Raw genomic sequence first — 23,464 nt, 5'->3', positions numbered from 1 at the left:
ACTTTGTCTCGCCGACGTCGACATCGGGTGAGCAAAGGTAAGCTCATACATACTAATGGTATGAAGGTGACAACGACAACGACAACGACAACGACAATGACAACGCGGCAAGCTATTAATAGGCTGGGAGAAACTGTGAAGCACAGGTGTCTGTCTACTAGTATATGTGCTCTCATCTAGATATCTACCCAAGTCAAACGAAATCTAAAACCCCCGTCGATAAATCTATAGTCTAGTACTTTTCCTGGTAACACTGAACGCCACGCCACGTTATAGACCTACTCACACATCCATATGGCATCTCATCATGTTCATCAGAGCGTAAGCACAGGTAGGTGTTACAGAGGACATCCCTATTGTCATACCTTTTCGGATATCCTCTCTTGGATCCTCCCTCCATCCGTCTGACCGATTTTGTCTCCTCCTTTCCCATCTCTCACCATAACCACATCTTGCTTTCCATTCTCTTCGTCTGCAGCCTCTCGACGTTGCAGTTCCTTCAACTGTTTGCAAAAGCTGCTGTTGTCCCGGATCTGGTCCCCGTATTTGATGAATGCGATAGGGATCGGACACATGCCTAAACTCAGAAAAGCCAGCAGACTACAGGCCCAAGGGATCCCCAAGGAAGAAAACATGCGGTGTGACGCAAGTGGAAGTAACGCGCCACAGACACTGCGGCATTGGCTGGAGATGCCCTGAGCACTGGCCGCAAAGGTCATGTATGAGTCACTCAAGTAGTTCAGCAATGACATGAAAATGAGGACGAACCCCAGGCCAAAGGTGACGCCCGAAGCAACAGGCGCCATCCAATGCATACCAGGTTTCGCGCTCCAACCGATCCAGAGCAGTGAGACAACATAGAGCGGGCCGCCAATAACGGCCAGTGGCAATCGCCTGTATTCCTCTTGGAAGGCCCATTTGGCATTCCGTTTCTGCGCCTTTGCCAGATACGAATCCCAGAGCAGAAAGACCGGAGCGGCCAAGACCACACCAATGCCAATGGGCAGGAAAGCCAGACCCGAAAGGCCCCAAGACCATTTGTACACCGAGTCCGGACCTTGAAAGATGATCGGATAAGCTTCGAAGTAGAGGTAGAAGATCCCGTAGGCCAGCGCACAGTAGGCACAGACGCTCATGACAATGACTTCGTTGAAGAGCATGCGATACGGCCGTGTCATGACGACGGTGAGAACATACCGGAGCGTCTTTTTCTGAAGGTCGGTCTTGGCAATGATCTCCGGATCGCCCGTCTCTTTGCGAAGTTTCTTTGCCTTGCGACTCAAAAGAGTGGGCGCGTACGTCTCGGGCATGATTAGGATGAGAGGGACCGTTGCTGCCGCAAACAGCGTTTCGACACCAAACACCCATCGCCACGTGGTGTTTTCGGAGATGAAGCCTGAGATGATGGGTGAGATGACAGGACCTAAACTGGTCGCAACCGTAAACCATGCCATAGCCACTCCTCTTTCTCGGGCGTCGTTGTAGATATCCGCGTAGATGCCTCCCACTACGGCGATGGGGGCAGACAGTCCAACTCCACACACCAGCCGGAAAAACAGCAAAGCCGGCCAACTGGGGGCCAATGCACAGGCCATTGAGAAGAACATGGCCAGCAGGAAGAAGGCCAGCAAGACGGGCTTGCGACCGTTGTTTTCGGACAGAGGAGCGCAAAGCGACGGCCCTATCACGTACCCCGCAAGGAAACAAGATATCGGAAGTGGCAGTTGGATTTGATCAGTTACGTGGAAATGCTCAGCAATGAAGGAAATCGCCCCGCTCGGTATGGATGAGCCCAGCGTGCTGTTGATGACTGTAAGGATGCCTGCGACGAAAATATACCGCTTCTTCTTCTGGGACAAATTGCACGGGTTCTCAGGATCGGTTGAAGTAAATGAGATGATCTTCTTAGGATCGATTGTGCCCACTGGCACCGCATCAGGTGCCAAACTGTACGTCGATAGCTTGTCGGACAGACTGTGACCGGAGGGAGAGTTGCATTGCGTCGTCGACACGGAGGGGAATTCATGTTCTGTGAGAATATCAGGTCAGGCTGTGCACGAGATTTGAGGGAGCATGGCATTGGTATACCTGGTAATGACTGGTGCACCTGCGTGGAAGCGCCTTTCACCGACTTCTGCGCTCCATGGGAGGACGCAGAGCCCATGGTCGAGCTAGGCCAGAAAGGAAAGACAGGGTGAGGACCTGAAAACAGAACGCCGGAAACACGTAACTAAGAGCCAGAGGTTGGTTGTCGTTGTCCATATACAAATATCGAATTGCATACTTCCACCGGAACGGATGCAAAAAGACCGACATGGTAGGAATACTAGTAATATTAGTACTATTAAGCAAATGTCGAAATTCTGACGAGAGCTGTGGAAAGGGGAAAGGCTGTTCCACTGAGGGGTGTCCAGTCAGCCAACACACGGCATCATAGGGCGCAACGCGGCGGACGTTTGCAAAGTCGGGTATCACGGCAGGAGGGGAAAAGGGAAGCACCGCAGAATTCTGGCCCATTATGGCACAATCTGACAACCATAGGCGTGGTTGACGCCGGCAGAAGTGATCCGATAGTCATCAGCGCGATCAGGCTGACTGCCTTGATTGGGAGAAAGCTGCTTGTATTGCGGGCTGAAACACTCTATTGAGGGTCCGTGTAGGAGCGGTAGCTGTGGTAGTGGGAGTGTTATCTCTCGGATTCTCTCCTATCGTTGATGGACCTACCTAAGGGATGGATGGGTCAAGTCAAAGTGTGCGGATACCACTCCGTATGGATCGAAAAAATTCTCCTTTCATCTTCACATGCTTTATAGGCGCGGAATTCGGAGACCAGTGCACGCTAAGGAATGCGTTTATCCGGTGCTTGATCCGAATACGCGTCGGAAAAATACAAAAACCTCCACGACGGCCCTGTGGCATGGGCGGAGTGGAAAGACGAAATACCTTACTCTCGTCTCTTCTGCCTCTCCCTATTACTCTCCTCAAACCAACAGCAACAGGCAGGCCTTCAGGGTGCGTCGAGGGCGTGTGGGTTGTACAAAGTGGTATCGAGCTGCGCATGTCGATCACCGCTTGCATTTTTTTGATTCCCCTGCTTATTTTCTCGTCAAGACTGTGCTATGCGCAAGCCTCTTCCGCTACCACCGCTACCATCGGTCCGACGATCTGAGGTGATGCGGCTACAGAATTGTGACGCCGTCACCGACGCAACGAATCATGATTCACCACGTGTGATTTAAATCAGACATCCCAACCGAAAGAACCCCTACCGGCGACGTCGTTTTCTGAGCATTTGCTCTTCATCTCTTCATCTTCACTGCCTCGAGATATGAGGCAAAGAGCAATAACAAGAAAAGACAATGCCGCAAGTGGAAAAACCAGACAACTTGGTTGTCAAAAGTCCATCAGGGACTACTAACAAAGTACGCCAATAGCCCAACGCCAATGCTCAGCCACTGGCCTCAAAGTACTAGTACACAGTTCGTATGGCTCATTGCCCATTCCTGCTTAGGGTCTCTTCATCTCCAGGCATTGTGATCTCTGAATGCAGTCGTCGTGATATCATTCACCCAGTTTGTGACCAGTGTCTCTGTTGAGGTTCGCGGCGGTGTAAGCGGTGGTGTTGGTCTTGTTGCAAGTGCAATCATCCTCCATACGAAGTACTTACTGCCTTCTCGCACATACACACCCCTCAGCAAGCATTGCACCAGACTGACATGTTCCGGTCAATGCACCTTTGAGGAGTAGAAGACCTTCCGCGTCCTCGCCGCAAAAAAAAAAGCCTGGGAAACATGATCTATGCAAAGCACATCAGTTTCATCCAGCCTCGACCTCTCGCATCCCGAGTCTTCCGGTTCATCCTTAGATCCGTAAATTTCTCCCCGTTCGGCCCAACAAGTGAGTCGAATTCGTTCGCAGGTGGGCTGGAGGCGGAGGCCAGAGTTGCTTTCTTCTTCGACACAGCCGCGGAAGAGTAAACATGGAGTTTCGCAACCGGATTATTCTCTTTGTCGGCGGACAGAGGTACATCAGGCTCTACAATGCCGCTGTTCTCGTCAATCGCCCCGAGCAGGGTTTGTGGAGGTGATACACGTCGAGATCGGGGTGCCGAGGTACTATACACCGGAGGCGGGGCAGGATCTGCCTTGGAGAACGGTGGTGAGGGAGGCGGCGACCATGTGGATGTGGAACTCGAACTCGAACTCGAACTCGAACCTGATCTCGCAGAGAAGCATGTGGGTGAAGACGATGTACTGTCGAGAGAATCCGGTGGGGATGGCGTCCGAGAAGTCGGTAGGCCATAAGCCTGGATTTTGCGGGGTGACATGATTGTGTCGATAATTGGAAGAAAAAGACCTAACTCACACGACCATGAGCTTCATACTTGCTAGCAGCCACCACTCTGGACAGCCTAGAAGATGAGCTGAACTGAGCTGATGAGTCCAGCGAGAATCACAGGAAGTGTGATACAAGAGAAGAAGAGAAAGAAGAAACAAGGATAGCCCCCGGAGTGGTGCAGTGCGGTGACGGAGAAGGCTGGCCAGATTCGCGCTGAGACCTGCGGATCATCCTTCGCTACGTACTTCTTGTTCCACCAGTTCAGCTCCAACACCGGTTGTCGATCTTTTCCTGCGCTCCTGCAACGCGAAGATTCGCTCAACACCCCCGGTTCTTCCAGCCCCAGCAACGCCACCGAGCCAATGCACGTCTTGATTGGGCCACAGCACCTGTCAAAGTCCGAAAACCCGCGAATTCCATGTCCCAGCCTAATGGCCGAAGGAGTGTCAAGCGAGGTACAGGCCACTAACGAAAGGCAAAGAAAGCCACAATGCCCGATGGGGAATTGATGTCCATGTCTAAACTCCGTTTGGTCGCGAAGCTCCCTGAGGGACACGGATTTTGACAGCGATATGAGTCAATGACGAAAGTGGCAGGACATGCAGGCAAAGAGATGATCTGGACAAAGAGTTCAAAAAGGCCACAAGACTACAGGAATAGGGTGACAATCCTTCCAAACAGACACCATACAATCAATCACTTTATCCACACAGGCAGCATTGGGATAGAACAAACCAGAAAAACACCCACTCAAGAAGCACATACTCAAGAATTACAGATGCAAAGATGGCTATTCCAAGTTTTCTCCTCGGTGTCAATGCAGGAATGGTTGCACGCCGCAGGGCATGACATCAACCCGACATCTGCCAACATTTCTCCTCTCCCGAATGTATTGGTTGCTTGTTAGTATAAGCCTTGAACGCGGTCTCTGTGATAGGGGGGAAGATGAAGGCATTATGGAAGGGCGTAGTAGCTGGTGGTGGTGGATCTGAGGCGAGGATGGAGGGTGAAACACGTTGCTCGCCTTGAAATCGTCAGTCTCGGCCAAAAGGGCGGTGTCGTTCTCACGTCCTCATGTTCTCATGTCCTCCGTACTTGCGAGCCACAGGCAGTGTGCCACATATTGATGCAGCAGGGGACAACTGCATGGAAGAAGTGACCCATGCTCGATACCTGTTAGGTGCCTGTCTTTTCATGGACGCCCATCTCCACGTGTGCTCTGAACGCCGCCACCCAGTCTTCTTGTGCCGACCGCCAATACCAATTCGTAACCTATCATGCTACTTTCTGGTGTTGATGACTGGCCGAGCAAAGGAGAAGTACAGTACGGAGGACAGCTGCCCCCGTTTGGCTGCCCCGGATTGTTCGGCGAAACGTAAATCCGGTCAGTCGAGGCGTCCTTAGCGGAGCCTCGCGGGCGGTGCATGTGCAGTGGTAGACTCCAAGTGTCGCTGGGCGGCAATCTGCGGTTGATAGGGATTTCTCTCCAAGTCAGACTCGCATCGTTGCCTCCCACAGCCACCATTGACCGTTTTACGTTTATCTTTGGCATGGAGCCACCAGAGTAGTCACATACCAAGACTGTCAGCCACGGTGGCCGCGCTGTGCACGCCCAACCACCGCCAACATGGCACGCCCGCGCCAAACGTCCGCGGCGTCCGATCTCAGTTCAGTGCTGGACCAGAATCAGGTGCGTGCCATGCCCGCCCGCTCGTGGTGGTCCGGTTGGCGCCGGACGCCGCCAGTATGTACTAGTGACGCATGGAGCTGATCCGCGAGACAGGAGCTCGGAAGCATGTACGATTTCCTGGCCAAAGTCGTCCTCCTCGGGCCCTCGGGGGCAGGCAAGTCGTGCCTCCTACACCGGTTCGTCAAGCAAGAATGGCGCGTCCTGTCGTCGCAAACCATCGGCGTCGAGTTCGCCTCCAAGATCGTCAAAGTCGGCTCCGGCCCCACGCGACGACGCATCAAGCTGCAGCTGTGGGATACGGCGGGCACAGAACGATTCCGATCCGTCAGTCGGTCCTACTATCGAGGCGCCGCTGGCGCCATCTTGGTCTACGACGTCGCGAGCCTACCCAGCTTCCATGCCCTGCCCACCTTTCTGAGCGATGCGAGGGCTCTGGCGAGTCCGAATCTGACGGTCATCCTGGCAGGGAACAAGGCTGATCTGGCGGAGGAGAGGGCGCATGCACCGGGGAGAGGCCCTGAGGGTGCGCCGCAACAGCAACAACAACAACTGCAGCCGCAGCAAGATTCCATGCCATCTGCCTCGAGCGCTTCGAGTCGGCAATCATACTTTCCCTACGACTCCGGCGGGGGTGGATCAGCACTCGCGTCGTCGACACGTTCACGTGGTGACTCGATCAACCTCTCGCTCAGTACCGGCAAGTGGACGGCGACCACTTCCGTTGAAGGTCGCGAAGTCACCCCGGACTTAGCCTCACGCTGGGCATCCAAGGTCCACGTCCCGGTGACCATGGAAGTGTCGGCGCTGACGGGCGAAAATGTCGACGAACTCTTCAATCGGCTCGCCCGCATGATCCTCACCAAAATCGAGCTCGGCGAAATCGACCCCGACGATCCTGCCAGCGGGATCCAATATGGCGATGGCGGAGGGACATGGGACGGATCGAGCACCCGCTCCGGCACAGGAGACGATGGCAGAGCCAGCACCCTCAGGAGACGGAGAAATCCAGGAAGAGGCCGGAATGGCGTTCTTGCGGGGCTGAGTGAATGGGAGGACGTCTTCCGCCGGCCCGCTGCTCGAGGTGGTCCACGGTGCTGTTGACAGAATGATTTTAGTCAGGTTGTTCCGAGTGCCGGTTTCATTTGGGCATTGTTCAATTTGCAACTTGTGGCGTAGAATGAAGCAAGCGAGGAGTCTATCGGCTGGTATCCAACCACCATGCATGATTTCTTGGACGGCGTTGACGAACAATACCTGTACAACCCTCAGGCGCTGGTTCGCAGCGGGTGCGATAATGTTTAATATCCTGATTCTACAGTGTTCATGACCAATTCTACTGCTGCTTCAAGAGCCCCCAGCATCCACCGTTACCGACGTGTCTCCATCAATGCCCTGCCCTCGGTCAAACTGGGCACCAATCTTTTCACAGACCTCTATGAACTCGACTTGCTTTTGCAAGTTTTGAGCCGCACTCAACGCCTTCAGGATAACGGCTTGATTTCTCTGCGTGGTGGCGGCACGGAAGCTCCTGAGCAGAAACTCCGCCAACGTCGAAACGCTCCAGTCCTCGGGGATGTCCCGAAGGATGTTCAAAGCATCGAAATATGTCGCGAACTTACCAAGAAGATGGCTCGTGCGTTCAAGGCGGTCTTCCTCGTCTTCAATCAGGAGGAACTCATGAAAGAGAAACTGAAAGAGTTCTTGTTGGACTTCCCTTGAAGGCAAGGCGCTGGCATCGACAGTATGAGAATATGTGGGCGCCGGTCCACCAAAGTAGCAGTAGCGTGTTGCAGTGTCAAAGTCGCCAAGTCCGTGGGTCAAGAGTCGGAGTGCCTCCTTGTGATGACCTCGTCTTGCGTCGAGGATGATTGATTCAGAAACGAGGTAGGAGGAGAACGGCGCCATGCGTTCTAGAACCATAGGGACCGAATAAGTCAGTTCTTTGCTTGCCACCCCACTCGATGCATAGGCGCCGGTCCCAAGGAGTTGCAGAAGCCGTAGTCGAGACTGCCACCATGAATCTGCCGGCGCATTCTGGTTGATAAAATCAAGGTAGGTGGGCTTCGGTGATTCTAGGGCTCGGTAGGTAGAATAGCTGTCCGCGAGTGATGTTCGAGCCTCCTCAGATCGCTCCAAGACTGTAAGGACTGAGTCGAGGTAGTAACCGATGAGGTCGTCGGCATATTTGTCGAGGCGCTTACCAAAAACAAGATGCTCCAGGTATTGTTGTACCGCTGCAGGCGCTCGTTCCTTTAGAAGCGGCACGACTTGTTGGGGGCTGAACTTGACCCTCGCGCTGTCATCGGTAAGTATCTGAACGGCCAAGCCAGGATTGCGCTGAGCCAGCCATATTGTATAGTCCTGAACGAGATCGGTGTCACGGATGACTGTGAGATAGCGCCTTAGTTGCCCTTCAATATATTCCGTGTTGGAGCCGTAATCCACATCTTTCTCGCCAACAAGAATTCGTTTCCATGTTTTCAACACATCTCGAGCCTGTTTTCTACTCTGGTAAAGACGACTGAGAACAAACAACCTATCATATCTTTCCAACAGTAGAATGGCACGGTCGAAGTCACCCCTCCAGTTATCAACGACATTGTTCAGCTTGGTCCGAACCGACCTTTGAGCAGGACTCTCTGCTTGGAGAGCTTGATCCAGATAGAGCAGCACATGGAGAAGGGCGGCATCCACAGAATCAAACACGTGCTTGTCATCTGTGATGCTCCCATAGCCTCTTTTCTCTTGCCACAGCATGAGGAAATGTCTCATCATCATCCAAAATTCGGTCGGGGCATCCTCGAAACGGGATATCGGGGGTTGAAAATCATCCAACAAGTCCGCTATCCCTTGATAAAGCCAAATGCCTTCGGCGCCGTACACCACCTCGGAAGCGAGTGGAGGGGCTAGAAGGAGAACAACCCGCGGGTCTAGTCCTCCCTCGTGAAGGGTATTCTCAATCGCCTTGAACATCTCCTCAAGGCTTGCGGCGGCGGAGACTTGAGTTTCAAGGTGCAAGAACAATATGAGACCTGCCTTCTGCCTGATGTAATTTAAGGTGAGGAACTCTGTTTCGTCATTTGGCTCACGACGATGTATGCTTGCGAGGAAACCAAAGATCTGGCCCGGGTTGATATATGCAGGGTTGCCCTCAGCCACATATTGCATGAGTCGATGTTCCAGTTGACAGATCAAAGGATTCTGAAGTATCATGAGTAAGTCTTTGCCTTGCCACACGATGTTTCTCGTAAAGGCGCGCCCAAACCGACTTGCCAGCTTGGCCTCTTCGGCGGCTCGTTTCTTGACAAGCTCCGCAGAAGGTTCAATAGTGGCTGTCGAGGACTGGCTGTCAAACAAGGCACGTTCCTGCTCCAATTGCTCGACAGCAGACTGCGTCCTTGGATCACTCTCCGGAGGCTCCTTGGGTTCTTGGAGAGTCGAGGGCCTGATAGACAACGGAACAAGCCGTAAAAGGTCTCCAGCGATATTAAAGAAGTGCCGGTGCGTGCTCAAAGTATGATGAACACCGGCCCGAGCATTCTCTACTGTTTCAGAGGGGAGCTCAACCAAACTTCGAGGATGTACCAACTCAGATGCATTCTCCAATCTCTGCATCTCCAATTTCCGCTTTGTAGCGTTTTCGCCTTTGCGAAGCAATGCAATCACGACTGGGCTCTCGTTCTGTGGCATCAGCGTAACCTCATGTTCGGGAACCCAGAAACTGTCCACCAGAAGGTCATCTGGATAGGTCTCGAATTCGATGGTCCCTCTGACAACGTCGCCATCCAGGTTCACGAACATAGCCACCCCAGGTTCTGACTCACTCGTGCCGGTTGTAAGCATAAATTCCATGGGGAACGGGGACAGTACATGAGGCTTGAGACGCTTCGTAAACCGTTTACTGCTGCCAGCAGCAGCGGCTTTGACCGGAAGGGCATCTGTCGACGCGCGGGGCCGACCTGTAGTCTGTCCGCTTGCCGCACTGCTTTCGTTAGGCTTCGTCACACTAGATACCGATGAAGACCCCGAGATTGGACCTGTCTCCGATGGACGCCCCTGTGGGCGGGCCCTTTCGCTTTGAGCGGGAGTTGAGAATGTTCCCACACTTGTGCTTCTGGAATGCCCACTTGTGTCTGCGGCAGGAGGTGAACCTACGGGTGTTTCCTTATCATTCTCAGAGGTTGCTTCGTCCTCGATTGGTTGCGAAGAGATGGGAAACAAGGGTATTTTCTGCTGATGTTCAACATCCAAGAGGGCATAGCTTGTATCGTCGGCCACACAAGCAATCGAGTCTCTTCTACTCGATTTCAAACATCCGGGATACTCGATACTGTTGCGGATCGGTTTCAATCGCTCGCCCACCCTGACCTGAAGTATCTTTCTTGGAGTTGCAAACATGACCACCTGGCCCTCAGGGTTCTCTAGGTCCTCATTTTCATCAATACCACCAATCCATTGTACCCCAGTGGGCTCCCTGTTCGGAAATGCTGGACTCAACTCCGGCAATGAGTAGAACGAGACGACGCCATTGCAAAGGACGCAGGCTTTTGACGGGCCAGGGAGGACAAGTATTTGTTGGATGCCTGGTGCATTCTCGGAGCTTGCAGATGCAGCATGTCCACTAGGTTGAAGTCTAGATGCGAGAATGAACGTCGTCGGCTCGCCCCCGTCTCCTTGATCTGAAGGAAGAGAGACAAGATGCAGGATTTCGGCCGCAGAAGTCCCGATGTATAGATTGTTGTCTTGTTTTCATATAAGTATCTGTACGATGCATAGGTACGGGCCTCCTTACTCCAGTATTCTACACAGGTGATGGACACCTCTTCGGGCCCATGCTCGGTGGTCAAAGGGATATCCTGCAACACGCTGCGGAGAACATAAGGACCTGGTTCAGGCGGGGACATTCGTCGGCGTTTGATCGGTCGTTCATCATAGTGGTCGGAGTCGTTCATTCTGGAAAGCAGCTGCTAGCAAGGGGAAGAGAAGGCACTCATGGCTTTGAGATAGCATTCTAGGCTGGCTGTCGACATCAAGGAACGCAACAGGAACGTTGGGTGTCGGCTTCGCAGGAAGCGCAGTGCGGCGCCTAGAGTTGCGCTTTCTCCACGTTGACGCGCCGGAGATCCACGCGGCGTTCTTCGTAGTTACAAGAGCGTAGGTGTTGTCTTCTCAATTGACACCTTCTACTTTACCTCGCCGTCAATGCATGACCGCACACCGCGGAGGTCTGCTTTATAGAAGCCTACAAATCAACCTGACCCTATGGATGCATTGGCATTGACCGAGGCCAATGCCCCGGGGGCAGAGTACGATGGTCCTCCGCCGCAGACCGTGGCAGGCGAGAGATCCCCTAGCGAGGGCGAGAACAAGTTTCAGAAGGCTTTGGCAGCATGGCGCAGTATGTGTTTGGTTGTAGCTGTGTTGACTGCTCGGTGCTGACTCCTTAGATATTGGCCTTTCTTCATTAATGCCACAGTTAGACTCTACCGCATCCGACATCGTGGCCCATCAGAGAGATGCGTTAGTCGAACGAAAGGAACTCGCTCAGAAGACCAAAGACTTTAGAAAATTGGAAGATTCTGCAAAATTAACAGAGTACAAGTCCTTACTCAAGGGTTGGTCATTCTGGTCAATCCGTGATTGTCGTTCTGACGGTTTGCAGCCTACCAGGGATTCATTGATCTAATCACCGGCCACGGAAAGACATCCTCATCCGCATTCCTCCAACTGTACCAGTCTCTTTCTGAGGCACCCGATCCCTTCCCTCTGCTAGAGGCTTCTGTCGATTCCCTTGTCGCCGCCGAGGATACTGTTCCAAAACTGACCTCTGAGAACCAACAACTGCTGGCAAGAGTCAATAAGCTGTCCGCTCAACTGGAAGAAACAGAGAAGAAGCTGCAGGAAGAAAGTAAAGTAAGAAAAGATGCGGAGGCCGGCAACGGGACTTTGGTTCAGGAAATCGAAGAGAAGTGGGCGAAGGTGTTAGAGGAGAAGCAAAACAACTGGGCTGCGAAGGAGCGGAGCTTAGAGGAGAAGGTTGAAAATCAGGACCGGGTGTTGAAGGAGTTGAAAGCCAGCTATGAAGTGTCTCAGAGGCTTCAAGACGGTTCTGCTGAGATGGCGTCCTCAAGGGCTGCCAGTGTTGAGTTGGAGTTGATGAGTTCCGAGCTTGAGAAGACGAGTGCGCGACTCGCAGAGATCGAAGCCCGAAACGAACATCTGCGTGTTGATCTCGCTCGAGCCACATCGCAGAATGCCACAAGTCATGATGTTGAAGATGATCCGTCGTTTCTACGCCTGCAGTCGGAGAACTCCTCGCTTCTGAGAAAGATCGAATCGATACGCTTCGAGAGAGATACAGAGAAACGGAATGGGGACGATAAGCTTCGTCAGCTCGAAAGGCGGCGCTCTCAATTGGCGACAGAGAACGAGGAGCTGCGCGTCAAAGTCGCCAAATGGTCCGACTACGAGGAACTCAAGAGGGAACTGGACACACTCCGGTCGATCGAGCTATCCATTGAAGACGAGGAAGATGGACCCGAGAGCGGGTTGGATGGTGCAGCGGAAAATGACTCGAAACAATCATTGGAACACCTGCTGCTTGCACGAAATAAAAAGCTAAGCAACGAATTGACTTTGCTCCGAGTCTCGTATCAAGACCTCCAAAGCCAATTCGAGGATCTCCAGGAAGAACTCTCTCGAACCAACGCAGAATTGGAAAAGTTCCAGAAGCTATCATCGACGCTTGAGAATGATCTCCTTCGGGTGCAAGAAGAAGCAGCAAATGCCCTTCCGTCGTCGGGAATGTCTGTAGCGGGAACCTATGTTTCACGGCACCCTACCAGCTCCTTGCGTCGAGGCAGAGCGTCCCCAACTTCATCGATCATCTCAGGCTACGAGATGCAACCTCGCACCAACACTCTTGACTCATTACGGTCCGGAGAAGCTCTCGGTGGAGGCTCCGGCATTTTGCCCATGATCCAAGCCCAACGAGATCGCTTTAAAGAAAAGAATCAGCAACTTGAAGAAGAACTTGCAAAAACTTACGCTACCGTGACCTCCCTACGACAGGAGATTGCCTCGCTGCAGAAGGACAATCTGAATCTGTACGAGAAAACCAGATACATTTCAACCTACAGCCGGGCCCCGACAACGACATCCTCCTCCGCATATTCCGGCGCTCCGGGACATACTGCAGTATACACCTCGGACGATGGCACTTCAGATCGGTGGAAGTCACAATACGAAGCCAACATATCGCCGTTTGCCGCATTCCGTGGCCGCGAGGCTGCTCGAGCCTATAAACGCATGAGCTTCCCAGAGCGGATAATCTTTTCACTTACAAGGATCGTTCTTGCTACAAGGACTTCTCGCAATCTCTTTGCCACGTACTGCCTTGCGCTTCACATCTTGGTCTTCTGGATGCTATACTGGATGGGTACAACTGATGTTGAGCGAAGTGCTGTCCACCTAAGTGAAGTCGCTGCTGCCGGAGCCGTAGGAGTGCGATCTCCGGACTCACACGGTGCCGATTGGCACCAAGAGGACTTTGGGTAGACTCTGACTGAATCTCGACTCTGCGCTCAGAAATGCAGCCTGGACAACCATCATACTCGACTCTTTCACTGGTTTCTTTTGTTATGCCATGGAGTTGCCTCCCTCGCAAATATACCCAGTGGTCCCAAAAGGGGCCGTATCTAGGGTAGCAGCAAACTGTCGTCAAAGCACGACACGGGAGCTTCGCTACAAGCCTCACTATGCAATGGCGGACCCAACTTACGAGAGTCTAGGAAAACATCTAGGGAAGGGTCGATTTTGTGGATGTGAGGACGAATCATGCGAAGTGGATAAACTCGACATTGGTGCTTCAGGAAGCGTGGCGCTATGTTTCAGGCGGAAGGGGGTATTCTGTACACACGGTCTCGACATGTGCATGGAGTGAGTACTCCGTACACATGCCTAGGAGGCTCGGTCACTTGTTCTCTTGACTGTGCGCCTGTGGTAGAATGTATATCCGCAGTTCAAATAATGAGCAAGCGAAATCCACGAGCAAGGCATGGTCCGACATGGGCTTGATCAAGAATAAACATGCTACAGGGATGCTGCAGCGTACAGGGTACAAGTTCAGGAGAACGAATGGCCTGCAGCATTTTTCAGGCGGTCACGACACTGCTCTTGTCAGTGGAATTACAGTCAGGCATCACTACTCCGTACTGAGCCGTCCATCCTCCACTCCTGCGCTCCTGCGCTCCTGCGCTTCATGGCTTAGATGTACGAGTAGAAGACCATCAACTGCGCTGCCACCCCTCCAGAGTCCACAGCCGACTCCTCCCAGCCACGCTTAATCCCTTCCATCGGACACCGGGGTCCTTGTCATAGCCCGATGCCACGTCGACTTCGCATAAGCGCGCCGCGACACAGTCATCCTGTCCTCGAGCTGCCTGCCTCCTGCCTCCCCCCGGTCAATCCAAGAGAAGACGCTTGATTGCCAAAGTGGGACGGTGGCTTGCTGCTGGCAGAAGCCACTGAAACAACACGCAGGATCCCTGCGAAGATCAACCTCTCTCGGCTCATTGACTCGATGCCGCGAACAGCTGGCCTCGGCATTTGTCTGCACGTCATGCATTGGTACGAAGCCAAAGACAAGAATCAAGAGCTTTGGGTGGCTGGGCGGCGGCTGATGGGCGGCTATACAAAGAACCACGCAAGACCGGAAGCCGAGTGAGGTCGCTGATAGGGAGCGAGGGGAGCAAGGGAGCCATCAAGCGGCCGTTTGGCGGCCGTCAAGCAGCCACCCGCAGGACCGGGGCCTCTGAAACGGACCGCCAGGATCGTCAGTCAGTCTACCACGAACCCTGTCATTCATTGTCCCATGTCTGCAGGGGTCTCAGCCGCGGGCGCCAATGCCCATCTTCTATTCTTGTCCTCCCCATATCGATCTAAGGAACGGATGGCCAAATCTCCCTTGCCGCTTCGTGCATCCAACAAGCATCCACCTTCGCCAGCGGCCCAATCGCCAGTAGCTGACGGCCGAAGATAGAAACACGACCCTCTTCCTGCCATCCTGCAGTCGAGAAGACGACCGGCCTGTCTCTGTCGAGAACCGCAGTCCACTTTGCAATGCCATGTATGTTGGCGGCTGGTCTCAAAAGACACCATGGGGGTCCCTGGTCCTCGATAACATATACAGGCTTGACGTCCAGCTCCAGCCGGCCTCTTCATCACCTCTTTTACCACTTTCTTTCGCAGTCTCAGCAGATCTGCCGGCCAGACTCTTTCCCTTCATTAATATCATTAATATCATAAGCATCACCTGTTCACCACCATGAGACATGCCATTTGGCTTGCCGCCCTAACCACTACGCTTCTTGCTGCTCCTACCCAGACCAAGAGGGATTCAACAGAGTGGACACCGACGTTAGCGGGCTACTTCGATGTCGTCTACAGCTATATCGAGGAAGCAAAGGCGGCCGGAGCATCTCCACCATCATGTGATCTTTCCAAAGCCGCGATGCCTGTCGCCTCGACACCTCTTCCCACCCCTGATGGCTTGAGCTTGGTACATGTCGCTGTCGGACGTGGTGTGCAGGTAAGTGTGATGACGGCTTGAGCCTTGGACCAGCCCTGACCATGGCAGAACTATACGTGCGCCAACGCCACTGCTACCCCTGCCGCAGTGGGAGCCGTTGCCAAATTTTACAATGCTTCCTGTGTGGCCGCCGACTATCCTGACCTGTTGGGCCTCATTCCCACTGTTGCATTGTCGTACCGTGTCCCGTCCGCGGCCGATGCGCCGCTTGAGCCATCCGATCTCAGCCTATCGAGTCACCATTTCTTCTCCAACACGAGCACTCCGGTCTTTGCATTCGATGTTTCCACAGGACCGCAACTTGGCAGAGTATCGGCAGAGAAAGTGAAGGATTCTGCCGCCCCCTCTAACGCTCCCGCGGGTGTGAATGGGCAAGGCAACGGCGCCGTGCCATGGCTCTATCTCACCTCTCGGCCTGACACGGTGGGCAACATAAAGGCTGTTTACCGACTGAGCACAGCCGGAGGCAGTCCACCTGCATCGTGTGCAAATCAGGCTTCTGCATTCAGCGTGGACTATTCCGCTATATACTGGTTCTGGGAGTAGATTACACTTTTGACAAATTCACGGTACCAGGGCGGCCTTTTCGCGTTTATAGAGAGTGGTGTCGTATTTCTTTCACGGTAACAGATACACTACAGTCTGGGACGGTGACATGGTGAATGAGCCTCTCATGGACGAGTCTAGGTAATGCAAAGCCTGGCAGTACATAGCCAATACATTTACTTCTTCAACAACTTCTCGTAGTCACAGCGTGCAGGTGGCTGTTGCTGGGTAGCACTGGTGGTTGGTGTGCCACAAGACGCGCCCTGAGGGTGGTACAGGTGGTCTCTCAAACCATAAAGTCCATACAGCGGTGGGTGATTTGTGAACCAGATGACTGTCTGCCCTGGAAAGTAAGTGAGCAGCTTCATCCACACTTCCTCCACGAGAACCATCAACCATCATTCTTCGTCACTCGTTCAACCACTGCAGCACCATTCTGCCAAATCGATGCCTTGGTCTCCTGCACAGTTTGAGCCTCAAACCGAGCCTCAAACCCTACCTCCGTCGCAAAGTGTCTTGCGTCAGGCAACCGTGCAATACTGACCATGAAGCACGCCTTCTCCTTCTGGGTGAGTTATTGCATGTGCTGTGGTTGAAGCTGAAACAGCCCAGTCGAACACGATCGGGATATCCGCGGAATAGTTCACGTTTGCAAATCTCCCCATCCACCGATGCAGCATGGCATCTAAGACCACGATCGAATTGCAAGTCGGCGAGTTTGAATCTGCCGCAGCCATGAGATCCGCCCATTCCTTAGACGCTCTGTTAATCCTCCAACCTCCATCCCCATACAAGGCTACGGATCTACCACCAGAATGCTCGAGTCCGAGTCCAATACAGCCAGCCCTTTTTCCCTACGCACCAACAGGAAACTAAAAACGAGGATAAAGAATACAAAAGACTCGAACGTTCTCAGTGGCTACGGTCGACGAGGCTATTGAACTTCAACCACATAGTCTTTATGCCAGGTGGAGAAAAAGATTCCCGGTGCCTGAACCAACTCCTAAATAAGGCATGGGTCCATACACACCGACCGCTATGAGGAGAGGCAGTGGCACTTGTACCATCATCAAGCAGCTGGAGAACACAAGACTTAGTACTGTTCTCTGGGATTCACTACCGGTCTTGTGGCGTGGCTGTAATAAAATATAGGGCTCTCTTCCCTTCTCTTGTTCTTCTTCTTTCCCTCGACAAACTCAGCTCGTCACTCATGCTGGACGTGAGCAGAAGCGATTCTGTCCTATTAACCACACAAGACACTCATTCTCAGCAACACATCCACATTCACACCCACTCTCAACAATATAGTAGCCATCAAGATGGCTCAATTCATTTCCGTACAGCAAGATCTTCAGTAACTACAAGCAAGCCTCGAAGGTAGTCTTTCCCTGATACATGCTACATAGTCCATCAAGTCATGCCTAACTCTAGGTATTTATTCCGCTGAACTTGTCAGGACAGGGCTGTGGGTAGTTGAGCTATAAATTGGCTATAGGTATAGGGGGGTGGCGATTCAAGTGGAAGACCGCCGTACATGTAGACTAAACATCCAGTATGTACTATACTGTACTTGTCCTGATTTTATTGCCCGAATTTCAAAGAGAAGAATCTGTCTGAATCTGGGAAGCGAATGCCATGCCACGCGAGTATTCCTTGTGAAAGAGAGAGTCCGCAGAGAAATCAACCCAAACATGTTGCCTGCATCTTTCATAACTTGGCCTCCTGCCAGTCTCTCCCGACAGCGCGATGGTTCGCCAGGGCTTCTTCGGCCGTTGGGACCTTGGGCACAAGTAGGTTCGGTGCACCACCCTCTCGAGTCCTTCTGATGGTATGGTTCTGACGTCGGATGTAAATTTCTGGAGCCCTTTCTCTGTGGATGGCACGTTGTTCAACGTAGGGCCGGTCTCTGATGACACGTTCTTCTTCAACGTAGGCCCGGGGAGCTGGAAGGCTCGGGGCCCTCCGCTCTTCTATCACAATCGGAGAAGAATCGTCCTGGACAAAGTGGGGAGAGTGGAAGGAAGAAGGGCTGGATTCTCTAGGAGGTCTGGGGGCTGGAGGTGTCGGGATTCTCTCACTCGGAGGACGGGGAGTCTCTGTACCAGCAGAATCGTCCGAGGGAGCGTGAGGAGACTGGAAGGAAGAAGGGCTCGATTCTCGAAGGAAAGCTGGAGGTGTCGAGATTCTCTTCCTTTCTATCAGCATCATGGGGCGGGGAGAGTCCAAGGAAGCAAAGACATTGAGATCCAGTGCTTCTATTCGGCGATCCACGAGGGCCTCAAGGGTCGTGAGCATGTCTTCCTGTTCCTCGTCCGCCATCATCAACTTCCAGATTTCGAACTTGTTGTCGACGTCTTTACGCACTGCTTCTTTTCGAGCACGGAGTATGTGGCTGGCTCCAAACTGGCCTGCGTTCTGAGGTATGGCTAGCATGCCCAGGTCCAAAGCATCCTCTGACGATACACGGCTCAGCAGTCCGGCGAACTCAACTCTCGCCAATAGCTTGGGATGTTTGATTGAAGCCCCGTCGTCGTCGAGTATGTCGGTGCCGAGCTGGAGCTCATCGCCTTTATGTAACTCCAACGACTGCCCTGCCGCAAGCTGCTGCCCGTTGACGAAGATCCCACCCGTTGACATGTGGTCCTCGATGTAGACCGAGCCTGTCTTTTCATCCGCTCGCACTGCTGCATGTGGATCTGACACAGCTGCGGCATCAAATAATCCGTTCGTGTCAGTCGCTCGGAATTGCTCATCCGCCCTGCCAAGTCTACAGAGAGCATGGAATGGGACCAGGAGCTGTTTCCGGTCGAATAGCTGATTTAGGGGCCGTAGGACCAGAATGGCGATGCCAGGGCCATAAACAGCCTTCAAGTTGAGTTGTGGAAAATTACTGTCGATGATGCTCTCCAGGATCTGCATCCTCTCCTCACTCTCTTTGAGCACTTTCGTAACATTGTCGGAAACCATGAGTGCGCTCTCACTCGTATATGGCGCTCGCTTGCGTCGCACCAGATAGACTTGGGGAGTCTCAACCGTCGTCGATGACCTGAGGCTTTTCACCGCTCCGAACGGGCCCCAGCCACTCCAACGCTGCACCAGAACATCTGCGCTGACGTGAAAGCTCGTATCAGTTTCAACGATCATCATCAGTCGCACGGATGGAGGCAAGCCACTCTTGCTTTTGCGCTCCTCATACATTTTCCACTGAGCCTTGTTCGAGGCTGGAAGAAAGCCATGGATCAGCCTTGAGCCTTTGAACGTGGTCTTGTCGCCCCAGGACAGTCCTGCACTGACACTGATGGCGCCTGCTGCTGGACCGGGCGCCCCTAGATTGACGCCGACATTCTGGCCGGAAGCGATCTCATGGTCGGCTATGTATACGAGACTTGCTTCGGGGTCGATGGCAGATATGGTTGGTCCACGACGCCCGGGGTCTGATTTTTGAGCGGAAACATCGACGTTGACCACGGCTGATCGGATGCGCTTCGACGCCTCGAACGGCCGGGCAAAGTCGAGTTTGAAATGCAGCTGATACGCTGGTCTGCCATGGAAGGTGGCGAGTTCAGCCTGGATGATTTTGATGTCGAAGTAGCAATCATGACTGCTGTGCCTTGCGAGAACATATGGGAGGGGGTCGGAGTTGCTGTTGTTGTCCATATCCTCGAGAGTCGATACTGAGGCCGTGGAACCGCCCGGCATTCTGCATAGACATTGCCTTGATGGTGTTCGAGTTCAATCGGGTCTGTTACCCAGGAGGCTGGATCTCGGTATCGATGATGCTCGCTGTGAGAGTCTTCTTGATTCTTTTACCTAGGTCCTTGACAAATTGCATAGCCTCTCGAGTCCCTAAGCCTCCACCTCCACATCCACGCTAATTATAACTGCTAGAGCATTAGCTCTTGGCTATGGGCGTGGGCAGCCTTAAGAGGTACCGTAGAGTCCGGGCATGCGTATCTGGTCCGATGACAACGCAAAGTGCGTGTGACAGATGCGGCTGTCTACTGGCAGCCGGACACACAAGCGTCGGAGTTGGTGTAGGTGTAGAAGGAGTGACGGCAACCTAGACCGTGTGACAGCGCATGCACTGGGGAGGTGAGAGAGGGATTAGGACGCACCAGGGGAGCTGGCCTTATGACAAGCCGGCATACCTTCCTTCTGGCTGGCTGGAGAAATTGCCCTTACCGGGTAGGTGCCGGGGTATGTGAAATTGCTTCAACATCCTCAATACACTCGACTCGAACTCTTCGCCAACTTTGCCTTCGACATCTCACGTCGTCGCCTCTCAGCCTCTTTCTTCAGCCACCACAAACTGGGCGTTCAACCCATGCCATACACCTGCAAACCCAGCGAAACTTAGGCACCTCATCGCAGTTTTTTCCGAACTTCCATGCGTCCCTGCCAAGCCTCCGCCGAGGCTGGAGAGAAATGATATGGAAGGGTTTTGATGGAGTCTACCGGCAATCGACTTTCTTGCCTCTATATCGTCAGCTGCGAAGTCTTTTGGAGTGGTGCAGCAAAGTCGGGGCTCTGCATCAAGGACTAAAAGGTAGGCACCGCTCATCGAGAGAGGAAAACAACATGTTGGGTCGTCTGCGACATCCCCTCGATAGTAGCCGAGCATACCGGCACTAGTAGGATCGAGATGCCTGTGTCTGGCCCCGGTGCGGAAGGAGACTTGAAATAGGCGAAGTGGGAGACGGTAGCGACAGCCCCATCTCACCGCGACAACGCCCGTTGTGAGTTTGCCTGGTTCAATGTATTCGTTCCTGGCCTTCAAGGCATCTTCTCCGATCTTGAAAGGTACGCTGGGAAATCCTTCAGTGTTCTCTTCAAGTTTCGTTCGTATTATTCTGTCGCAAAACCTCTTTATAACTCGAAGGACATGTCGTCGATGATGTTTCCGACCGAGTAAGGTTTAAGATGGCAGACCGGAGTGGCGCGAATTGAACAAACTAAAGGAAGAGCAGATTGAGGCGAACTAATGTAAAGAGCCGCCATCAAGCGAGAGTATGAGCCGTTTGATGGCAACTGCAGAGGGATTGAATATTCACCGATGGAAAAAAAGAAAAATCATGTGGCAGCCAGTGCAGGTGAAGCGCATCCAAAAATCCAAAAACTTTTTCTACAAGCCCCAGTTGAACTGGAGGTTGTAGGTAAGTGAAAAGCCATGTCGGAATGACTTTTTTTCGGACGATACGGGGGTATCGAATGAAGTAGGTACCCGGTGATTCTGGGCTGGACATGGTGCTTATTGAACCCGGGACTTTGTTCACCGGCCATGCCTCTACACCGTCGAACCCGCCAACTGAGCCATCGACCCCTCGATTTGAGGGGGAGACAACTTTCCAGCTGAGGGTTGACCTTGGGTGCGACTGGGAGAGAATTCCGGCACTACAATATGTATAGTGGTAATTAATTAGTGACCTAGCATTCACACCGCCCGCAGCCTTGTCTAGCCTTGGCCTTGCCTTGCCTTGCCTTGCCTTGCCTCTGATTATTTCGTCGGGGCCACCGAGCATTAGAGTAAATTGGATAGAACCTAATAGATTGACCTGCTGCTACTTACTATCTCGACATCTATATTACTCATTTTAGAGAACTAGGAGGCGGTGGTCTCGCCGTGTACCTGTTGGTTATCACATCGACTCTCTCCGAGTCTTGTAATGAATTGCCTCCGGCGCTGGTTCTACCAGTATCTTCTGCAGACAACCCAGACAAGCCATGGCCTACAAAAATGCCTGGATGGCTTACCTTGAACTTTACTGTTAAGTCTCGTAGCTGTGTTCAACTAGGTCAGCCCTGCGCGGGGGCAATTCACAGGTCTGGTTGGGTCTCCTGGCTTGCCGCGAAAAGTGGCCTGGGAGAGGGCGGGTATGTTCTCGCACCAACACCACCCATCTGACAGGGGAGCTATTGTTCTCCCGGGTTTTCTGTGCTAGGACTAAGAGCCCAAGGCCTCGTACCTAATACAAGCGCTAGGTTCGTCATTTCAGCCTTCGAATAAAGGTAGTTCTAGATGAACCCAACAATGCCTCTCATTTGACGGAGAAGAACAGAAGCTGGTCGCCATCTCTCAAGCATGCTAGGCTAATCTGAGAGGCACAGATACGTAGCTGTTGGCACGCAGATCCCTTGAATAAAAAGCAACACGCTCCTAGTGTCTATCTATGTCTTCTCTGATGAGCAAGCCGAATCCACCAGACGCTGATCAATGAGCCTGAGATATACCCTATCCTTGCATATGGAGGTTGACGGTGTGACACGTATGCCCACTCTTTCTAGCCTGTGTCTTACTCGTCTCGCTCCCTTTGTAGCGACTGTCAGCTTGTGTCATACAGCGGACACTCACATCGATTAGATAGGATCTGGTAGGAGAGGGCCTTACGGCGTTAGCAAGAGTATCCACAGGTGCATCCTTGACGCGCTGCGCGGGTATCAGCAGGTTTCAAATATGGTAGAAGACCTATTTCCCACCGCAATGGGTACAGTATCTTTGTGGCCTGGGTCGTTTGATGTGGACGTCGAGGAAGCTCTGTGGCAACCCGGGACTGACGTTTTGGCTCTCGGGTTCAGACGAGCCACCACTCCCCAACTGCTGCAATGCTGCTATTCATAAAGCAGAAAGCTGCATTTTCTTCCGCAATCGACCATAGGATCGAGAAAGAAGCACTTCCCGTCCGCTCAGTGGTACTTAAGCTCGATGCCGGTTAGTTAGTACTGACGTGGGTGACCAGTTGGGAATCCTAACTGTTGATTGTTTTTGCCCTTTTGTCCCGTATCAGGCCCTCATGTATCTTGGTTTTTTGGGGTGGAATCTTCCAGATAAGGTATGTTGGGTCGGTATCTTAGATAGTAGTAGTATCAAAGGAGAGTTCAGCCTCGTCCCAGTGCAATGACGCACTTTGTCCGGTCGTTGCACAGATGGCTCGACCATCGGCATTTCAAGTAGTACCAAGACGGCGAGATATGCGTTCACCATCGTTTCCAGAGCCTTAGGGTGGTGTTGCGGAATTGCAGGACATCGAGAACAAATCCAAACAAAGAGAGGTGCAATCTAAATCTATTACAATCCCGCTGATGTGGCTGTCCGCGATGGCAAGATACGGGCAACTCCGAAGACAGCCTGCAGTCGGACGACTCCGCAGCTTATTGAGTGTTTGCAAGTGTGTTTGTATCAGTCCTAAGGCACCCTCTTTCCCATTTGCATACCCAGTATCTCGCTCCAGGTGGTACGTTGTTGCATGTTGAATGCCACCGCACCGCCTAGTCCAGTCTAATTGGAGCTGTTAAACAGTCACTCA

At 52.8% G+C, this 23,464-nt stretch overlaps 7 protein-coding genes across 7 annotated transcripts; 3 read left to right on the top strand and 4 right to left on the bottom strand.

Moving 5' to 3' along the window:
* Positions 1 to 359: 359 nt before the first annotated feature.
* A1O3_03150 (uncharacterized protein) lies at positions 360 to 2,164 on the bottom strand (the record flags this gene model as incomplete). The annotated part of the gene is made up of 2 exons (XM_007733288.1): positions 360 to 2,029; positions 2,089 to 2,164. The coding sequence occupies 2 exons, from the start codon at positions 2,162 to 2,164 to the stop codon at positions 360 to 362; spliced, it is 1,746 nt and encodes a 581-aa protein (XP_007731478.1).
* A 1,632-nt stretch (positions 2,165 to 3,796) lies between these two features.
* On the bottom strand, positions 3,797 to 4,327 carry A1O3_03149 (uncharacterized protein; the record flags this gene model as incomplete). Its single annotated transcript, XM_007733287.1, has 1 exon — positions 3,797 to 4,327. One exon carries the CDS (start codon positions 4,325 to 4,327, stop codon positions 3,797 to 3,799), a length of 531 nt encoding a protein of 176 aa, XP_007731477.1.
* A 1,638-nt stretch (positions 4,328 to 5,965) lies between these two features.
* A1O3_03148 (uncharacterized protein) lies at positions 5,966 to 7,129 on the top strand (the record flags this gene model as incomplete). The annotated part of the gene is made up of 2 exons (XM_007733286.1): positions 5,966 to 6,028; positions 6,122 to 7,129. 2 exons carry the CDS (start codon positions 5,966 to 5,968, stop codon positions 7,127 to 7,129), a joined length of 1,071 nt encoding a protein of 356 aa, XP_007731476.1.
* Positions 7,130 to 7,372: 243 nt separating this feature from the next.
* Positions 7,373 to 10,980, bottom strand: A1O3_03147 (uncharacterized protein; the record flags this gene model as incomplete). The annotated part of the gene is made up of 2 exons (XM_007733285.1): positions 7,373 to 10,770; positions 10,821 to 10,980. The coding sequence occupies 2 exons, from the start codon at positions 10,978 to 10,980 to the stop codon at positions 7,373 to 7,375; spliced, it is 3,558 nt and encodes a 1,185-aa protein (XP_007731475.1).
* Positions 10,981 to 11,290: 310 nt separating this feature from the next.
* On the top strand, positions 11,291 to 13,585 carry A1O3_03146 (homeobox protein cut-like protein; the record flags this gene model as incomplete). Its single annotated transcript, XM_007733284.1, has 3 exons — positions 11,291 to 11,426; positions 11,476 to 11,643; positions 11,691 to 13,585. The coding sequence occupies 3 exons, from the start codon at positions 11,291 to 11,293 to the stop codon at positions 13,583 to 13,585; spliced, it is 2,199 nt and encodes a 732-aa protein (XP_007731474.1).
* Positions 13,586 to 15,353: 1,768 nt separating this feature from the next.
* A1O3_03145 (uncharacterized protein) lies at positions 15,354 to 16,163 on the top strand (the record flags this gene model as incomplete). The annotated part of the gene is made up of 2 exons (XM_007733283.1): positions 15,354 to 15,617; positions 15,666 to 16,163. The coding sequence occupies 2 exons, from the start codon at positions 15,354 to 15,356 to the stop codon at positions 16,161 to 16,163; spliced, it is 762 nt and encodes a 253-aa protein (XP_007731473.1).
* A 1,707-nt stretch (positions 16,164 to 17,870) lies between these two features.
* Positions 17,871 to 19,862, bottom strand: A1O3_03144 (uncharacterized protein; the record flags this gene model as incomplete). Its single annotated transcript, XM_007733282.1, has 1 exon — positions 17,871 to 19,862. One exon carries the CDS (start codon positions 19,860 to 19,862, stop codon positions 17,871 to 17,873), a length of 1,992 nt encoding a protein of 663 aa, XP_007731472.1.
* Between the last annotated feature and the right edge of the window lie 3,602 nt (positions 19,863 to 23,464).

This window comes from Capronia epimyces, assembly GCF_000585565.1.
Source record: "Capronia epimyces CBS 606.96 chromosome Unknown aczIQ-supercont1.2, whole genome shotgun sequence".
In the NCBI taxonomy this organism is placed as follows: domain Eukaryota; kingdom Fungi; phylum Ascomycota; class Eurotiomycetes; order Chaetothyriales; family Herpotrichiellaceae; genus Capronia; species Capronia epimyces.
Note: the sequence above shows the minus strand (reverse complement) of the source record. Positions and strands in the feature narration are given on the sequence as shown.